The sequence below is a fragment of the Xiphophorus couchianus genome, chromosome 13 (genome assembly GCF_001444195.1).
Source record: "Xiphophorus couchianus chromosome 13, X_couchianus-1.0, whole genome shotgun sequence".
Lineage (NCBI taxonomy): Eukaryota > Metazoa > Chordata > Actinopteri > Cyprinodontiformes > Poeciliidae > Xiphophorus > Xiphophorus couchianus.
Genome location: NC_040240.1, coordinates 22,373,447 through 22,394,685, shown reverse-complemented (window position 1 = coordinate 22,394,685; position 21,239 = coordinate 22,373,447). Strand labels below are relative to the sequence as shown.

The window sequence follows — 21,239 nt, the reverse complement described above, 5'->3', positions numbered from 1 at the left end:
TATTCTACAATACAAAGGAGCACATAAATATGAAATGAAAAAAGTGATGCATGCTTTAAAGAAAGGAAATTGGAGGGAGTTCTTTAACAGTAAGGAAGCGTGGGCACAGTTGATCTAAAGAAAAACAGTTAAAAGCAGCCCAGTCCTATAAGAAAACATGATAGTTTCTGCAACAAACTGGGAAGTAGTAAGGAAATTTACCTTCCACTAGACTAACAACCCTAAATATGCAGTCAGACCTACAATGGAACGATTCTAGTTACAAGCATTGCCATGTCTCGTAAAAGCCAACTTAAAAGCAAAATGTTTTGTCCAACTGAAATTCTGTGGAAAAACCTAAAAGTATGTAGATGTTTCAACCCAACTGACTTGGATCAAAACTGGTCTCAAGTGTGAAAGGTTGGAAGACTCTTATTCCAAAATACTGGAAGCTATTTTGTGCAATATATTGATTTAGGGGGACTGAATGCAAACGTTTTCTTTTGTTTACTTTAATTAATACAAATTTTTTTTTGGTTTAATTTTCCTTTGAAACAAAAATAAAAATATGAGACAAGAAATAAGTAGTTCTAGAAGGATTTTCAACTGATTATAGCATATTTTGTTAGAAATGCTAAGATGATGACTTACTCTTTCTAAAGGGACGATGTTTTTAAATACTGACTAAAAATGCGTAATCAATGTGTCAGAATATGTTTTACAAGCCTAACTTGGCTTGACTTTAGTAACTAAATTTCTATATCAATTTAAAAAAAATAATCGTAGCTATAAACCAAAAATGCTTTAAGGAATCATTTTATAGCTGAAGCATCCTCTGAGCTGCATCACATGACAAGATGTCCCATAAAGGGGCGAGTTGCAGCAGCAGCGCCAAGGTCAACTTCTGGAAGCATCATGGAGGACACCGGAAAGAGAGAGTGTGAGAGAGAGAGACAGAAACGCAGAGAGAGAGAGGGTATACAAATACATCCTCACGACCCACTGTGACACACCCCATCCCCCCACGGGATGCGCTAGCGCCTGCTGTGACCAACTAACCGAGTAAGGCCTTCAGCCATGATTGGACGCTGAGGCCTCACAGGATACGGCGATGCTGCGCTGGAGTCATGATTTTTTTCTCGCAAAAAAGAGGGGCGGGACCACATCACGACACGCTGGCGTTGTCGGCTCTCATAGGCCGAGCCGAAACGGGAGAAATCATAGCGTGTGGTTACGTGCCTTGTTCCTCGCAGCCCCCTGCAAGGGAAGAATTGTGTGAGGCAGTGCTACCAAAAAGAGACCTGCTGCAGCCCGTAGAGGGTTTCCAGCAGTCACGACAGGTGAGGCTCCTCTGACTGAGCAGTCTGGGATAATATCTGGGATAATATTTGGGATCTTGGAAAGCCTCAGCTGGGGAAAACTCTGTTGCTTTGCCTCTATTTGACTGCAGAAGTAGGCGTTAACATCAACCATATGTTTCTTTACCTAAAACCTACCTTTCCTAGAAGACTTTACCAGGATTTATTACGGTTTCTTTTAAGGGAGAAGAAGGCGGAGATGTTTTTGGTACCACGGACAGCGACTAACGAGTTTTTTTTCATGTTTTGCAGCTGACGGTAAGGCAGAAGCACCACCTGACTCTTCCTCCCTCCGTTCCTCCTCCTCCTCTCTGCATCCTGCAGATTCCAAATCTTAGAAATCACCCTTGACAACCGTGAGAACATCTATAACATCTTTGGGAAGATGGAAGGCCAGGCAAGTGATTTTTTTAAAAACTTATTTTGTGATCCTTATTTAAATGAAGGATTTCAGGCCTTTGATTAGTATAATGTAAAATAAAACTGAGTTAAACTCAAGGAGCTCGTTGATGTCATATCTTAGTAATACGTGTCTTTCTAAATAAGTTCAGTCTCTAAGCAGATTTGTGTGGGTGGTAATGTGTGCCATAATGCTTCCATGAGTCACTCATTACTGCACATGCTGTGGATGTTGTGAGTGGAATATCAGGTATGTTTCCATGAAATAAGAGTTTATGAGTGGATAATAATAATAATAATGCGAAAGTCTGATTTTGCTGATGAATTTAGTGATGATATTTGTGAAATATTCTTGATTCTATAAGTTGCCATACAATGAATAAAACAGGGAGAGTTTTGAGATATAATTCACTGCTACCATACCACATCCACTTTATCTCTGAAATATTTAACTTCTTCTTTAATCACATAACTACAGGATCTTTTTCCCCTCACTATTAACTTTGTGCTTGTGTTTCTGCATGCACATGTGAATTCAGCATCAGCATGACTTAATCAGATCTATCCTTTGGGATTTATGGAAATGACACATGGGAAATAGAGAAAGCCAGATTCAGTAGTTTAAATATGCAATACATAGATTACAGTGTTCTCTGTGAATAAGGGTACAAGATTATTTGAAATAAATCACAGAAACAAACAAACTACATGCAAACTGTGGCTGATATAAATACTATACTGTGACGCATACATAATAAAAGTGCAGTGACCCTCAAGGAATATTTTGTAGAAGTACCTTTTTGCTTCTTTACAGCTGCATGTCCATTCTGCACCATTCTTCTTTACCATCTAAATCACAAAGGATTTTGTCTATGCCTAAACACAATTTTGCAAATTTTGCAACAGATCAATTCACAGTATCAGTTTGATATAGGTCTGGACTTTGACTTGACCGTTCCTCAGACATGGAATCCGACCTCTAGCAGGTTGTCTTCCAGGACTGCAATATGTTTCTGTATTTCAATCCATCCATCTTCTCTATAACTCTTATGAGCTCCCTTGGCCCTGCTGAAGCCCACAGCATGATGCAGCCATGTTTCACTGAGGGGAAGGGTGTGTTTCAGATTATGTGCAGTTTTACATGTAGGTCAAAATGTTCAGCTTTGGATTCATCTGACATCTCAATGTTCCACATGTTTTCTATGTCGCCAGCATGCCACAATATAGTTGCTTTGAATTTTATTTTAGGGGTATCAAAAACATTTTTTGGAAATTAGTTTTGCAAAAAATGTTTTTTTTTGCTTTACTGTTTTGCACTGTTTTTGATCAACTAATTGTAATGTTAGAAAATATGAAGAAACCGAGTATATTTTGCTGCTTTAAAAAAAGGTTTTATTCATACTGTTTTACTGCTAAAAAGATTTTCTGTAGGGTTTTCTATAAAAAAAAACTTGCACTTTGCATTGAAAACATTTATTTTGATACAGAAAGGAACAATACTTCTAAATCACAATCATCTACATCTAAATAAAATGGATTTATTAGGAGTTGAAATAATAGCATTATTTTTTCATCTTGCATGTTTGCAGCATCCATGTTGTCCTTGATTTGCTTCTGATTATAAAATTCTATATTCCATGTCCTATGTATTTACTTGTCTGATGCTAGTTCCATTATTTCTAACCACAGAAAACATAACCCTCATATACACTAGCATTGTGGTTCAATTGGTGATTTCTTGTTGATACATTATCTCATGTAAAGCGGTTTGCTTTTGTGATTTTAACAGTATTACATGCAGCTTGCCTGTCCTTGAGAAAATGTGTCAATGCATTGACATGCTGGTCAATATCTGGCATTACAAACCAAATGTTACCAGAAGGTGTGTGTCAGAGAATAGGGTTGGGAGGGGCATGGGCCTGCCTTCGGGGACAGATGACTAATGGACAATGTAAATAAACTGGAGCAAACATTTAAGCTTGTTAATGTTTAAGGCACACACAGATTATCAAAACTTTAGAAACTGAATATGGGAAATCACTGTTTTATTACCAAAAGTAACAAAGAAAATATTATTGATGTAAATGGTTATCTGACTGATTAATAGTCTGTGTGTTCTTATTTAGAACACATTTTGTAGTTTTGTGCCTTTTTTCTTTCTTGGATAAACAAGATTTAAAGGGAGGCGCCACCTGCAGCACTTTCATTAAGTAAAACAAACAGCTGTAAATATTTAGATGTACTTATGTTTTATTGGTGTGGCAGTAAGATCATCAGCATCAGCCTTCTTTTTGTACTTCTTTATGATTTCCTTAATGTGAGTAAGGTCTCTGATTTCTGGATTTAATGCGTCTCGCCTTATTAATTCTGTGTGTGTACGTGTCCTCGCACCAAAGCTGTCACATAAAGCTGCTCTGTTGTTTAAGGAGTCTTACATGGTTTTATTTTATGAGACCTGTGTGCATATTACCCAGTTGCAGCTAGCCGTCAATTATCCTGCGTCAATAAAGTGGCAGTTTCCAGCTTTGGGCAAGAATGTGTTGGGGGGAAGGTTGGGAAACTAATGACAAACAAACAGATTTAATTTATTAAAGGGCAGTTACCTGGTTTAAATAGTTTTTAATGTATGTGTTTCAGGGCAACTAGTGTCATTTTAATCTGTTGTAGTTAAATCTGAATAAATTTAGATGACTCATTGATCTGTATGTTAGCACTGCAAGACAAGATGTGTAATAACATGGTTTCTTTAGTAACGCAATGTCTGTTCAGCTAATCTCCCTGCTGCAACAGAGTGCTGCTGCTGAAAGTTACTGAATATAAAAGAAGCATTACAGATTCTAAAATTTTTATTTCTTTTTCCTGTTGGCAGTTTGAACGTAGTGGGAATATATTCTTATTTCCAGTGAGTACGAAATGGTTGAATTTCAACTGAGTTTTACAGATAGAAAAGAAACTATTCAAACCCTGAAATTTGTGTGAAACATTTTAGATTAAAATTAGCAAAGGAGCAGTAATTTGGACATTTGACCTACAGACTTCCTATTGATTTTTGGTAGTGATATTTGAGTACAGTCATGTGACTTGTAAATCTTACTGAGTCACTGTTACACGACAAAAAAAAACTGAGATAAATGCAGTCAATCAAGAAGAAATAGAGAGAATAAAGGCCAAGATCTTCCTCATTCTGAGTGGGTTGAGTTTTCACTGGATTAAGTTTTATGTGTTTCCTACTGTGCTGGCGGCTGTCTCCTCATGCATCTGTTCATTAAATATACAGTGATGTTGAGGGCTTCAGACAGATGATGAATGATTGGTTCCTTTGCCAAAGGGTGGCTTAATAATAATGTAGAAAATTCATTTATGTCCAAAACAAAGTCCATGCAGTTGTATTTATATGCAGCAACAAATATTAGACTGTTTTTATTTATGGTGCAGAACTTATTTATTTTTTATTCAGTCTTTCATTTATGTGTTTATTGAGTGAGTTAAAATCTCCCCTGGTAGAAAATAATTACTTTCAACAAAAATAGAAGTTTTGCAAACTCTTTCAAACAGCTGCTAACTTACCACTAATGGTGGTTTTGATACCAAAAAAGTAATTATTTTCAGAATTGTGGCTAACTGTATATATTTAGATAACTCTGCATATGCACTTTGTGTTTTAGATGCCACTTATTACAAACAATTGTAAACAACAAATGTCATTTTTATATTATGGTCAACTTTCCACAACACACAAGCATGAGTTGCATAGGATGTATTTGTCATATTAGGCTTATTTATTTTTAGTGAAAAATGGTTAAAGTGACCTTTAATTAATTGAATTTGCAAATTCTTACTGATTTAAATATATAATTCAATCAAACAAGAGAATATCTGAATAAAAGTCTTCTTATTTAGATGGCAATGAGCCATCTATCTGCAGAACCATCTATCTGCAGTGGACACACCCAAAGCTTGAGGACAGGAGTATTGATCACTTTCAAATGTCTTCTAATTCCCCAGGGAACTTTCTAGCAAACAAATAAACAAACAAGAAGAGGAAAGAGTTGAATAATGTTAAAAGTAAAAACACAGACAAAAAAATATTTTATTTAACTTGGGATCAAAAAAGAATCTGGAAAATGTTTTTCCTGCAAAGTACAAATGCTGGGAAACTTGATTTCCAGGAGAAAACATGAAAGATATTTATGAGGACAGCAGATTTATTAATGATCCTTACCTAAAATGAAAGCTGGAGTCTGGCCCCTTTATCACATGACCATGGTGCCTTGAAGCAATCTATGTTGAGGGACTGTAATCAAAATACCATCGATCTTTTTTTCTACAAAAGAGAAAAATTCAATCTCAATTTTTAGATTTTCTTGCAGTAGGATTTCTATTACCCAAGACCCAAAACTCTAGTGTTATGGGCTTATTCCAGGTAACAAATCCTAGTTGTTTCAATCATGTTAAATAAACATGCTAAGTAAGAAAAATCGATTTGTCAACAGAACAAATTTAACAAAAAAACCCATTAACATAAAAAATGAAGAAATCGCTGTTATTGGCCAAAAGTTTGTACCTCACTTTTAATGCAGACAAACCAACAAAGACAGTAAATCGCATACACTATTCTTTTGAATTCATGGATATGTGATTATACCTGAGCAAACTGGAGTGTATTGAAACAAAAAATTCTGCTGCATAGCTCACAACTTTGACTGCCAGACAACCTCTTCAGAGCCATGCTAAGCCACTGGCTTTTATAAAGTTGGATAGTTGAGATTTGTTCTTGTCAGATAACTTTAAATAAAGCAGTTAAACCTACTAAACGTTTTTAATTGCTGAATTTTTTCATTGCTTAGTGTTTTTTTTTTCTTCTATTTCCCAATGTTCCAGAAGTATCTTGGGGGTGATAAAGACCCCTGCTACAGGGGTACAGCATTACGTATGTATAATTACTATATGGAAGTCTCCCACTAAACATCCATATATATATTCACAGAAACATTCAATCACTGTAAATAATAATCAATGGCTTATTGCAACTGTATGAATAAATAAAATGGCATTTTACTGCTCATAAAATCAATTAATGTCTTTTCTAAAAAATTAGACACACAATGTTGAGAAATCTGCTTCCTTCTGTAGCAGACTGTTCAAATGTTTTTGGAGGAAAAAATTATCTAAATGACCAGTAATGATGATCTTACATTTTATGTTAGTAATTTAAATGAATTAAATTGTCTATTTTTAAAGTTTTGAACGACTACTATTGAATATCAAGTCAGCAGGTTATTTTAAAATTATTGTAGATATTGTGATGTGTATGGTAAATATGAAAATGAAAGCAATGTTTTCAGCAAAAGGGAAATAAAATACAGTAAAACAAAAATTTATTTAAACCTATATAAATAAATAAAAGCTTCACCCATCAATAAAAGTGATATAGGGAAACCAATTTTGTTTTTCAGTCTAAATTAAATAAAGGAATTCTTTCAGACTATAAATTCACACTGAATTTCCACTGCATATGTTTTATAGAAGTATTGAATATTATACTTTCATCTCAGGGTATTGTTCACTCACATCAAACTGCAATCTCAGCCTCACTATTAAGGTCAGACTCTCTGATCTTAAGAGAGTCTGATATTAAAGATGCAAAGTGCATTTTTAATATCCACATGCCTTCAAGCCTGAGGTTCACAGCTCTCAGCCAGACAATCTTCCGTGTCTTCAGCAGTCCTTTTCTTCTGCTGCAGCTTCTGTCTGAAATTTATTGTCATTTCTGCCTTCAAGCAACCTGAAAGGGGGAAGAGAGCTTTTGTGTTCCAATTGAACTTTACAAAAACACCCCCCTGAAGTTATGAAAATTCAGGGGCCTCCTAGTAGCCCCAAGTTCAATATCTCACATGGCTGTCACACATTTGTTGCTTCAAATTATGAAATTGCTAAAGGTTCTACTAGCTAGCACCAAATCATCAAATCCAACGTCCAACCAGTCTACTAGTGCTTTTTGTTTAGCTGCTACTTGATTAGTTTAGATCGGACCTAAAAAAATCCAACCTGACTGATTATATATTGAGGTTTTCATCAACGCCTCTGTTCTTTCCTCCCCAAACTGATTCAGTTTGGCCAATACTCTTTAACTAAAACAACTGCAACGTATTCACTCTGCTAATATTGTTTGACCTTATTCTGATATTGCTAAAGCAGAGGCAGATAATCACCTGAGGTCGACCCACATCTCTGTCGTTTCATATTGCAGCAGCCAGTTCTGCCCTGTCAGCTTCTCTGTGTCTCAGCTACAGACTTTTTGCTGAAACGTCGTTCAGTCTGGCCCTGCCACTAAATCACATGAGGTGCATTACTTATTAATGCTATGTGTTAAGAGTCATTTAATAAACCTTTCATGGTCTGGATAACAGAATGGCTTTTGCTTTTCTCAGAAATGTGTACTTGACCCCAAGAAGGCTGTTTATCCATGGACTTCTTCATGGATTTTCATGGATCCCCATGGATTTAACAGAAAATTTATTTTTTTCATTGTTTTATTTTGCATTGTTTATTGAGGTCTAATCATGAATTGTTCAAAATTATAGATGTGGAAGTAATACATTTTCTATTATGTTGAGAATAAATTACCTGTAAGATTAGCTACATCCTTACAAACTTTTCAGTTTTAACTACAAATTTTACAACTTAATAAAACCTCAGTTGCACTGGAATGCAATTCCATCTTTTAATTACTTGTTTTTTACCTTGCTTTTTTTTCTATTTATTGATATGGAAGTATTATTTGTGTTAATGTAGTATTGTATTTTCTTCATATATTAAATGTTATAACATGCAGAGGTAATATCATAATGGGTTTTAAGTTCTTAGCCCACATGCAGAACAAGCACAGGAGAATAGTGATCAGTTAAATGAGATTTTATTTGCACAAAATGATTTGAGAGAGAATGAATCCAGAAACGGGCTCACGGGGTCGTCTGCTCACTAACAGGGAGATGATGAGTTTGTGGTAATGGGAAAAGTGAGTGGTGGACAGAGTTAGACTGGTCTTACTTCGTTAGATGGTAGATTCAGTCTGGGAGAGGGTAACTGCCGGTTCGGGTCTTGGTCCACCTTGGTTGCGGCTGTGAGGCGGTCCAGGTTTCCAAGGGCAACACAGTTGGGTTATTCCTGGGCAGGGTAGCGGAGGCTGCGTTGGAGGGCGGACAGGTAAGTTTTGAGCGTGGAGGAAGAAAGAGGAGCGACCTGACTGCCAGCTGGGGAAAAACTCCAATAACTGCTTGTGACCTGGTTGAGGAGCTGACTGTTGAGCTCGGGCAACCAGTGAGTAAATTCCACGGCGTCACGAGGAATGGAAATTCAAAAGGCCAGAGCTAGGTCTTCACAAGGAGAATGCTCAGTGTCACGAGGAAAACACCTGAGAGAGGAAAGGACAAGGAGAAATTACTCTAGGTATTTCTCAGAGAACAAAATCACAGAGAGTCAACGTAGAGAGGCTTGAGGTACCATCACTGGCAAACACTCAGGCGCTGAAGTGCAGGCAGTCCGCTCCTCTTAAGCTTCAGGATGATTACAAGATGAACAACAGGTGTGCTGAATCATGGGCACACCCATCCAGCTCTGCCAAAGCCCAGTAAGCATTCCAACATTTTGTTGTCATGAAGGTTGATGTGGTTTTCTTTAATTACGCAGATAAATCAATAATATTAAAGGGGCCAGGCTGCGCCACAATTGCAGGCAAATGGCCATGGAAACAAATTTCATCTGAATTTATCCAATTATGTTCAGGAAAAAGACAAACTGAGTCATGAATGCTGTGGATCACATAGACACTGAATTAGCTTGAACATCTTCCATCTTTTTTTGCAAGGCTGTAGAAGAAAAATTAAACATTTGTTTTTGCAATTTGACTTATTTTGCATATTACTTGTATTTTGTGAAAGATCTTGTATGTATTAGCAAGTAGATGTGGGGATGCCAAGCAGTAGAGTGTGAGTTCAATGCTATACTGCTGAATCACTGACTTGTTTGCTGCCAGCATTCCAGTTTATTGCATCTAAATTACCTCTGTATTTTCAATGCCATTAAGATCTCAGATTTCATATTTATTTATTTATTTTGCATCAACCCCATCAACCTCAATTATCCTTCTTGTTCCCGTTCTTTCCACCACTCTGCCCCTCAGGGAAAGCAAGTAACGGGTTATCTCTTGTTCTCGCTGGGCACGGCTGTCATCGGCTCTCTGCAGTTTGGTTACAACACAGGAGTCATCAATGCTCCGGAAGAGGTTGGTGAAGTTTACTACCAAAATACTAACAGAAATCTTGCTGTTTTGCATATTCAGATGAAAAAGAAAGCAAATCAGGCAATACATTTTCTCATTGCCAAAAGAAAAAAAATACTATTATGTAAATATTGTCAGTTTAATGATTATTTTTAAAATCTTTATAGAAAGATAGGTACACTGTGCCCTTGAATTTACTGTAATTATCTTTCTACTGCTTCACAAATGCTATAAACAAAAGGTGGTCACCCACCTCATGGATCTAAACATTTAAATCTTCAGGCCAGTTACATGCTAACTAACAGTGTAGCTACTGCCTGTTCTGCTCTGCAGTAATAAAAGACGTAAGTATGTCCGTCTCATGCTGAGGTCACATTTACCAGAACATAAAACAAGAAAGGGTCACAACATGAAGGCTGTTTGTCAAAACGTATTAACTGACTGATCTAGTCTGTGTTTTTGTAGAGGAAGCAAGCACCAATCATTAATAGTTCTTGTAATAGATGGAGAAAGTCAGAATAGAACAAGAGTCATAATTCTCAGGTCTTGTGCTTTTATTTTGCAGGAGATAAATCAGCATGAAGTGCATTTCAACTGGGAGTTTTATCCTTTGAACTTTTACCCTAAGAGTTTTAATTATTGTGGCAGGTTTTTTCTTGTTTCCTGTTATCCTTTCATAGAGATCACACTTTATGGCTTAGTCATTACAAATTCTATTTATATGACGTGTAAGACAAAATAGATTCAGTAAAGTTTATATATTTAAGTCCTAAAGTTTCTCTCTTAAAACATCCAGCTGAAAATTTTGTAATTTTGAAATATTCATGCTGTAAACACATCTAAAGAGTTTTTCTCTTTTATAATTAGCCCAAACATAATCACATTTTAACAGTACTATTAAACTTAAATTAGCCAATAACTAGTTCTTTTTAAGAAAAAAATTTTAAATATGGTTTTTTATGTTTAATTGAAACTGATATGTCCAAAACCAATTAGTTTCGGTTGTGAAACCACTAAATCGAGAAAAAGAGAGAGAGAAATACTCATCTTAACCATAAACCATAAACTTTTTATTTAGAAACTGCGGTCGTTCTTCAACCAAACCTGGTTGCAGCGTTACAACGAGCCCATCAGTTCAGGGGTTTGTACCATCGTCTGGAGCGTTGCTGTAGCCATCTTTAGTGTGGGCGGCATGGTGGGCTCCTTCAGTGTGGGCATCATGGCCAATAGATTTGGCAGGTAGGGGATGAAATTTCATGTTAGCATTTAAAGATTTGAGAAATTATTTTTCGTAACACTAGTTCATGTTTTTGTCCATTTAATGTTTCTTTACTCTTCCTCTCCTCAGACGGCGCTCCATGTTCCTGGTGAACATCCTGGCTGTGATTGGAGGCCTCCTCATGGGGTTCTCCACCATCTGCTCCTCCTATGAGATGGTGATTGCGGGTCGTCTGGTCATTGGCCTGTTCTGCGGTCTCTTCACCGGACTGACTCCCATGTACGTGGGGGAGGTGTCACCCACACCTCTTCGTGGAGCATTTGGCACTCTGCATCAGCTCGGAGTGGTAGTGGGCATCCTGATTGCTCAGGTTCGAAACTTTACTCACTTCCAAATACTCAGGTTCTTATAATTAATGACTTTCCTCTATTTATTTTTAAAATAATTAGATTAGAGCCCATACATAAATACCATATAGACACAATTATACAAGGCAGCAACAAATATCAAAAGCAATAATGAAATGAACCAGAGCAGATGCAAAATCAAATGTATTTTAAATTTACTTAAAAAACAGATCAGTAATGACTTTTGGCAGGTAATTTAACAATTTAGTGACATAAATAAATAATCTTTCAAGAAAATACTCATCAATGAATCATGTGAATTGGGTTGCATTCAGCTTAACCGCATAGAATCAAATTAGTTCTGCTGATGTGTCTTTTCCTTTTAGATCTTTGGTCTGGAGGTTCTGTTGGGTTCTGACAAGCTGTGGCCCCTGCTGCTGGCCCTCACCGTGGCCCCTGCTGTGCTGCAGTGCATCTTGCTGCCCTTCTGTCCTGAGAGTCCCCGCTTCCTTCTGATCAACCTTAAGCTGGAGGAACAAGCACGCAAAGGTAGATGCTAATAGATTACTGCTTTTACTGCTTCTAGATGCAGTATTAATGGAGGACGGGTCATTATTAAATAAGAGGAGAGTCATTAAGAAAGGCAGAGGGGCAAACTCACAAAGCTGTAAGTTTGCCTCTCACAAATGTTTGCATGCATATCTGAAATTGCAATTTCATTTTACTCCAAATCTGCAAATAATGGAAAATCTTCTACAATTGTGTATTTAACTAAATAGCATCACTTTGCATTGTTGGAGATCCACTGTTCACATTTACAGTTTTTCTGCAACCAGTTGTTAAATACAGGTAGATTTTATCTGCAGTGCCATCTACTGTTTGAAGTAAGAACTGTGGATCATGAAATTGCCTTTTTTTTCTTTAAATACAGCTGCTGAATGAAGGTTTAACCACAGCTTCAGATTCAGTGGCAGTGATTTTCTGCCACTGGTGTGCTTGTGGCTGAAGAGAGAATAACTGGGACCTGATGAATGAAGAGTCATTTGAGAGCTGTGAGAGCTCTGCTGAGGGAACCAAGCCAAAAGTAGTAAATCTTAGAAAAAAGCTGGATCTCTCACTACTATTGCAGATTGCTTGCACAAGCTGGACTTGATGTTTATGTCTACTTGTATTTGGAGCAACCTATTTAAAGAATCTGGAGCAGAATTGAAATGAATAGCATACAAAAAGTGAGCAATAAATGGAGAAAGTAGTTGAGCTTTGTGAATCTGTTCAAAATAGAAACAATCAGAGGTTGGAAGGAGACTTAGCAAATGCTGCTAGAAACACAGGAGGTTAGATAAGTCAGGAAGCTGTTTTTCCCCCCATCATTTTAAAACACACTTTGCTACTCAGAAGTTCACTTCTCCTTCTATTTCTGTCAAAACTTGTTTTATATAACTCTCTCTTTCAAAATCAGTCCATCACCATCAGAAGTGACTCATCTTGCTATATAATTCTGTTGACAGCTCTGGTTCGTCTACGTGGCACGGAGGACGTGAACAAAGACATCCAGGAGATGAAGGAGGAGAGCGCCAAGATGGCGATGGAGAAGACGGTGACCATCGCTGAGCTGTTTCGCTCAGCGGCCTACAGGCAGCCCCTCCTCATCGCCGTCATGCTGCAGCTCTCCCAGCAGCTATCAGGAATCAATGCTGTGAGTGCGGAGAAACATTCTCACATGATCACACTTTGTACAGCTCTGCTCTATTGTACTTGATATTCAACTATTGACATTATAACCAAAAAATATTACAGTTGCCGTTTATTTAACCATAAATGCAAGAAGTACAGACGTGACATTACATCATAGGACAACATGAGAAAATCAAGAATAAATCAGAATAGGAAAACATAGGAATATCTGAAAAATTTCCCATAACGTGAGTTCAACGTTTTTATGAAGATAATTTTTTATTTTATTATTTATATTTATTATTTTTATTTTAGTTTTCTGCCAGGGATTACGGTTTATGAATAAAAAACAACATTAAAAGCCTGTTTCTAAAATTTATAAGTTGCATTTTAACCACAATTTTCTTTTCTTTTTTCTTTCCTGTATGTATCTCTCAGGTGTTTTACTACTCCACAGGGATCTTTAGCTCAGCTGGAGTGAAGCAACCCATCTATGCCACAATAGGAGCTGGAATTGTCAATACTATCTTCACTGTTGTTTCTGTAAGTGACTCAGCAAATGCTTTATTTCCTGCCTGCATTTAGATCCATTCTACAGAGGATCACAGTCTCCTTCTCTGTCCTTCAGCTCTTTCTGGTGGAAAAGGCTGGACGAAGGACTTTACATCTCCTGGGATTGGGAGGAATGGCCGTCAGTGCCCTGGTCATGACAGTCTCCCTCCTGTTGGTGGGTGGATGCACAGATATTATCAAATATTTATATACATAGACAGACAGACAGTAAAAATACAAAATTTTACCAAGTATTTTGGTATAGTTTACAGTGTAACTATCTTAGTTCACTTGAAATAAGACAAAACTTAGACATAACTTCACCAAGATATTAAAGCTTGGTTTAAGTAATTATTTCCTTACTGTTGATAAAAAAGCACTAGTTCCACTGGCATATTATTTTACTTATAACAAGACATTTTTCATCTTATATGTGGAACTAATGCTCTTTATTGATATTCAAGAATTAGTGACTTAAAAGTGTAGGTAGTTCGAATGGACTTTATTTTTTTTTGCTTTCACATAATTTAGTTGCAGTTTCAGCTCATAAAATAATGAACTTCTGCCATAGTTTAATATCTTTTTGTCATAATGTTTGGTTTAGATTGACAGAACACTAAAGATGGTTCCTGCAATGATAAATAACACAGTTACAAAGAGTCATGAGAGACAATTAGAGTTGTGTATTCTGCAGCAGATGCTCTCATTATCATTAGCTTCTAATCAACTTTTCTGCCAGTGAATTGCTCATGTGTGTTTTTGTCTGATCATTTCCTCTTTCTTCCCACTTTCTGAGCAGACGCACATTACAGCTATGAGCTACGTGGCAATCCTGGCTGTCATGCTTTTTGTGGCTATGTTTGAGCTGGGCCCTGGTCCCATTCCATGGTTCATTGTGGCTGAGCTTTTCTCCCAAGGGCCCCGTCCTGCGGCCATGGCTGTAGCAGGATGCTGCAACTGGACAGCCAATTTCCTTGTTGGAATGAGCTTTCCGAAACTAGTGGTAAGAAAAGACAAGGCTGCCCTGATTGGTTACATTTAGTTTACACTTCTAGAGTTTCCATTTTTCTGTTTCAGACTTGATTTTGAACACTAAAATCTTTATTTCATGCAAGATTATATGAGTTTTGTTTTGTTTTATTTACTCTGGGGGGTGGAGGGATAATCACAATGCAAAACCACAAAATCTTTGTATTTTTTTGTCTAGTTTCTAATGCAAATTTCTTAGTTCACTTGAATTTAAGACTAAACTAACTTACAAGTTAGGTTGGATGTTTGATACAGGAGCTTGTTTGCACTGCAGTAAATAATTCCTTAATATTGATTTTAAAAAGCTGATTTTTTTCACTTATGACAAGACATTTTCCCAGTGGAAGTATCACTTTTTATCCATATTTAGGAATTATTTACTGAAAACAAGCTACCATATCTTGCTGAAAAGTTACTTGTAAGTTAGTTTTGCCTAATTTCATGTGTACAAAGACATTTGCGCTAGAAGTTAGTGAAAATTGCTTGGTAAGATTTTGCAGTGCAGTTATTCTGATTTCCCTCCTGTTTCTCCACAGGAGTGGTGTGGACCATGGGTGTTCCTCATCTTCACTGCCTTCCTCATCATCTTTTTCATCTTCACATTTATCAAAGTCCCAGAAACGAAGGGAAAGACATTTGATGAGATCGCCCGTGAATTTGGCGGCGCTCTGCCTCCTGCCACCTCTTCCGCTGAGGATCCTGGTGCCACTTCCAGCACGGCCATAACTCTTCAAGCCTCTTCTCCTGAGAAAGAGAAGGTCCCGCTGGTGGAGGCACCGGCAGCAGCGGCTGCACCCGCTCCTGCACCCGCTCCTGCAGCCGCTCCTGCCGCCGCCACTCCGGCAACCGAAACCACACCCCTTAAAGATAAATCCGGCGCACAAGGGGAGCAGGTGTAGACAGGCTTTAGATTGGTGAGAGAAATTACAAGTAACGGAAGAATCACAGAATACAAACATGCTGAAACAGAGGAATCAGTTTCAATATTTCTCTTCAACTTTATGGTACATTCCTGAAATCAGCTGCATCCATTCAAAGGGTGAGTCAAGGTCAGTGTGTCTGAAGTCACGATGACACTCAGATCTGGTTACTTGAAACTAAAACATGGGTCAAAAATGTGCAGCTAATTTGTTCAATAATGCAGTTTATAAGCAGGGTGACTTAAGGTGAGTTGAGCAGATTTAAACATAAAACACAGAGGTCGGTTCCATGTCATATGAATTAGGTGACATGATAAACAAAGATCCACATTTAAACAAAATTATTTGTGTATTTTTTTGTGTCAGATGACTTGATGTGTATTTTCTCCTTACAGTAGGTTCTTTGGCCAGCTACTTGTTCCCCCCTTCGACTGCAGGTCTGATATATCTAAATTGTGTGCTTTACCTTTCACTGGGATTGTTTGCATTACCAAAGTGAATAACCACCTGATGAACACATCTAACCTCATAATGTAGTCTGCAGCAGCTAAAGGTACTAAAATGCATCATTGTTGTTCAAATTTTAACATCTACAATCATTCATCATTTAGTAGGGGTTTAATTACTGACTCACCTGATTGTGTGTTGACATGTTGTCAGCCTATTTAAGTACTGAATGCAGCCAAAATGTAACCATAGCCAAGAAATTGAGAAAATATACATAACAGTTTCCTCAAAGAACTTTCACATAGTCATATACATGTGTACAAACACAAATACAACTTCATTCAGATTCATATACGTAGCCTAGAAAAATAAATATATACAACACCCTTCACAGTTATGGGCACTCATGTCGATCAACACACATCTGCTTTAATTTAGATTATATAAATTAGTCATTAAAAGTTCCTAGACAGTCTGATTTAGTTATTTTGTGACAAATACTTGTAATGTAACAATAGGGTAACAGACAAAATATATTTGCTGAAAGAAAGATTATTTATATGATTGTGTAAGATCTAATTTTTTTATTAATTATTTTAGATTATATAAAGAAATGTAAGTGATTTCCTGGCTTCAAGAGATGAAAAGCGAGTCTTGAACTTTGGTTTCAGTTGAGGAGTAATTGAATTACTTGAGGGGAAATTTTAGATCAGTGTCTGTACACTTTAGTACACTGTAAAATAAAAAGGTCTCTAATTTATGGTAAAATATCTTCAGCTGTGGTAACCAGAATTTTACCGTATAAATATGGTAGAGTTTGTATTTCTACGTTACAATTCTGCCTGTATTTTACTGTAAATTAGAGAGTTTTTTAAGGTGTAGTCAGGCAAGCTTTAGAGTCACTAGTCATACTATAAGCAGTAGAAGTAATGAGCACCGCCATTCTTTCCATCAGACTAACACAGTGCTAATGATCTGCATTTACATTAATAATAATAATAATAACCATATATCTAAGCAAGCTGTCAGTAGAACAGATAAAGACTGTATGAAGTGTGCAATCACTATTGAAAATAACTTGTAGCAGATAGAGGCAACTAATGGGGAAGTGCTAATACTCTTATTAATCCTGACATTATAGCTTTCAGTGAAATATGCAACTAACATTAGTAGTTTAATAGATAATTATGTCTGATATTACCTTATTGTTTTGCAAAGCAAGAGACTAATGCTTAAAATCAAAGAAAACAGATCTGTCAGGATTATTTTGTGTATAACCAAAATAAAAGAATGTCAATTTAAAATTATACATACTGCATTTTTAATCACTAGAGCACTTTTTATTATTAAAATAGTATATATATTTTTTAAAGGTGGAGTTTTAATTAGATGATATAAATTTGAATATAACAACCAGGAAAGGCCTAATGGGAGAGTTTTCAAGCAATTAGTTTATATTTGTTTGAAAAGCAAAGTAGGTGTTGGCAGACTGTTGTCTATTACAGTCCAAAGGTTGTTTGGTCAGTTGTAGGAATTATTTTTAGCAATCTTATGTTTCTAGACTCCATCTGTTAACATATTTCAAAAATATATCAGATTTCTAACATGACCTACTAATAGGATCCAAAAAAAGATCATCTTCAAAAGTCTACAAGCTGAGAATGTAAGGCTCTGAAATCATTTTTTCTCAGATCAGTAATAATTTTATTATTTCACAAGAATTTTAGCTAATGTCTACTCATCATAACCTGCATATTTCAGGCAAACAATGCTTGTTTGTTATACGTTTCACACAATTTAATTATCTCTACCAAAAAAATCTGCACTGTTGTATGAAACCTAATCTAATCTAACTTTTTATCGAGTAAACATTAATATAAATGTAGTGACAACAACAAAAAATACCCTGCTAATACAACCAAAAAAAGAGACTTTATATCTCAACACAAAAAAACAACGTATAGTAATCTTAAACTTTGGCCTAATTACATCTGTGTCCGTTAGTTTAATTTTTGACAGCACAAATGCACTTAACACAGTTTCAAACATGTGTTACAAAGTTTCTGGATAGCCAGGAAATACTTAAGTCATTATCTTGGACCAGCTGCTGCTCACCAATGAAATCCAAATCTCCGTTAAGAAATTAACAGCAGCTTTCAGAGACCATTATATTTCAAATATATTTAAATTACTATGAAGAGTAGAATTATTTATTGTAAGTCAAAAATGTATTTTAAGCTTTGTGTGTGGGGTCCTGATCCTGTCTGCGCTGTGACACTTTGTCTGCATTGTTTAGTCTCAACAGATTTATGAAATGTATATCTAATAGCGTATATGTGACGTGTGTATGTGAGTAACACAAAGTATATTTTCTTTACTCTGTTACTGTGTGGATTGCTGTTGCTACTTGAACTCTATTCTCACCCTTGCAGACCATTTATTTATTTATTTATTTATGTCTGTATATTTACAATAGAATTTACACTTAAAGAGGTGTACCTTGATAAAGTATTTATAAAGAGATAAAGTATCTATAGAGGGATTTAAGATTTAAGCCACATGTATAATTTTAGGACATAACTTTGTAACTTTGCTGATATTTAATTTTGAATGGATGTCAGAAGGCTTGTTAAGTGGATTCTTTTTTTCACTGGAAATGGAGAATATAAGTCTGTGATATTGGTGTATTTTCCTGTAATTGAGGATGGTGATATTGTGTTTGCACTGAGGGAGGATTGTTGTGCATTCGTGTCTAGTCGAGATTAATGTTATATTCAGTGTTTCCTGTTGAGGTGCTGCTTCTGTCTTTGGATATTTGCACACTGCTCCTTTTTTAACACTAACAAGGATTTCACTTCTAAATTCAAAATGCTTGTTGTTCCACATGTTGCTGTTGCCTTTTGCGATGTCACAAACTCAGAAAATTCTAAGCAGGCAAATGGAAGAATATGTTTATAATAAGGGAATATGGACATGTTATTAAAATATTTCATTTATATTATTTTAATTTTTTTTTACCAATTTTTCAAAAGCAAAGTTGTGTTGTGTTAGTGTTTCAAACTTGGCAGCATATGACTCATGGATGGAGCCGTTTTTATTACGGTGGCTATTCATTGAATTGGCAATACTAAAACATAAACTTCTGCAATAACGAATTGGCTACTAATACAATAACTACAAGTTTTATCTGCCTAAAGACAACACACTAAACTACTCACATTAAACTCATAACTTTTTAAGCAATGACTGCTCTTGCTTTTCTACTACCTTCGCCTATTATTCAGTGAAGCTGCTGTTTTATTTAGTCACTACAGTAGTACCTGTGGAACCAGCAGCCTCTGTTTTCCCACTTGTGCCTCTCAGATTGGTGCTTCTCATGTGTTAAGGTTGAAATTGAAGTATCAGACTTTCAAGTAAAGAAAAAAGTGGGGGAAATTGTTTAGTTTGGTTAATCAATCCCAACCCAGCTTCTCATTTTGAAAGATTCATCATAGTCCAATACTAAGCCATATTGTTTGGTACAGTTGCACTTATAATCACGATTTTTTTAAGGTATTACATTTATTAAAAATTATTCACAACCATTTAATAAAGTTTGTAAAACAATATGTAATAGAAACTGATAAAAAATACATATATATTGTTGCCAACAATCCAATTTTATTGTGCAAATTCATGAATTTAAGGATTACATGAAAAATACAGAGATGAGAAAACAACTTAGCATGACTATAGTTCATGTATGTTCTCTGTAGACTGGGACAGTTGTTTTAAAGTTTTATCTCTTTTATCCATTACTCACTATTGTCTTTATCTTGTGTATAATTTATGGTGAAGATATGCTACTGCTAATGAAATTTGCAAACCACTGCCATGGTATGTGACTGCGGTGTTGCAATAAAGTATTGGAACGGGTTTAAAAGAAAGGACCAAAGTGCAGACTGCTGATAATTATAGCAAGCAACTGGATGTACAAACTCAAACCCTTTCACACTGTACAGAGAAAAATATAAGCTTTCATTATTTTGTAAATCTGTATATTTTAAAGAACATTGATGCATCTGTTGCATTGTTTTATTTTGTTTTAGAGTGCATATTGTCTAGATTTCATACACTGCTCTTCACTTTGGTTAATCTATGTGCAGATTTAAAAGTCTATTTTTAAAGGTCTGATTGACGACTGCTGCTGGTTATCATCTTATTTTCATCTTGTGTTTGTTTCATCACTTGGTTGCAGCCATGCCTCATCAGATTACATTCTTAGTTTGGGCTGCTACGTGTTTGCACCACAACTCTTTAACATGTTGGCAAAAAGAGCAGCAAAGTGGCAAACACATTAACTCAACAATAAACTGTGGCTGCTGCATATTATTTATGCGTTTGTTCTTCACTGTGATGTTGCGCTGTTTGTGATTGAGTTTTTTTTGTCTACATTTTGTGATTTCTTACCTCACCTTTGTTTAAATTGCTTTTCATTGTGTTTTTCTGAGAATACTCACATTTGCTTATGTTTTGAATCACTCTTTCATTCTTGATGATGCAGAATTTTTGTCCCCACATAAAGAACAGCAGACTACATTCATTTTGGGCTTTAGTGCTGTGATTGGAGAAATATTTGATGTGGAACTGTCCTATCTGTGTTACTTTTGTGTTTTAGTGGCTACTGGATGATTACATGGTGTGTAGCTTTCTCTCTTTTCTGTGTGCAGCAGCAGTGATGCACTCTTGACTGTTTCATTTGCCCTGTACTTACCACAAATATTGTTGTTAAATAAAGTTGCCATCTTGTATTGAGGAATATTGTGAAATTATTTATAATTTTGATTCATACAACTTTGGGGTTAATTTGTTAGCATATGTGGAAAAATATATAAACTGGACTCCTTATGAAAATTTTCATATTTTCAGTTTTATTAACCATTCAGCCCTCTTTGCAAAAAATGTGAAATCACAGAGAGTTTCACAGTCAGCAGTCACACACTTTAACATTGTGTGTGTTTTGTGTATCTGTGTCTCATACAGTCTTTGGTAAAG

General features: G+C 36.1%; 1 protein-coding gene across 1 annotated transcript; it reads left to right on the top strand.

Moving 5' to 3' along the window:
• Positions 1–1,122: 1,122 nt before the first annotated feature.
• On the top strand, positions 1,123–20,999 carry LOC114156328 (solute carrier family 2, facilitated glucose transporter member 1-like). Its single transcript, XM_028036704.1, has 11 exons — positions 1,123–1,319; positions 1,590–1,734; positions 9,919–10,020; positions 11,096–11,256; positions 11,366–11,606; positions 11,970–12,132; positions 13,092–13,279; positions 13,696–13,800; positions 13,886–13,984; positions 14,609–14,812; positions 15,375–20,999. Exons 2-11 carry the CDS (start codon positions 1,723–1,725, stop codon positions 15,735–15,737), a joined length of 1,638 nt encoding a protein of 545 aa, XP_027892505.1. The 5' UTR covers positions 1,123–1,319; positions 1,590–1,722; the 3' UTR covers positions 15,738–20,999.
• The last annotated feature ends 240 nt before the right edge of the window (positions 21,000–21,239 follow it).

Coding starts and splice junctions, on each gene's coding strand:
- LOC114156328 (XM_028036704.1), top strand. Junction 11,257..11,365: donor ATGGCCAATAGATTTGGCAG/GTAGGGGATGAA, acceptor TCCTCTCCTCAG/ACGGCGCTCCATGTTCCTGG. Junction 13,801..13,885: donor CTATCTTCACTGTTGTTTCT/GTAAGTGACTCA, acceptor TCTGTCCTTCAG/CTCTTTCTGGTGGAAAAGGC.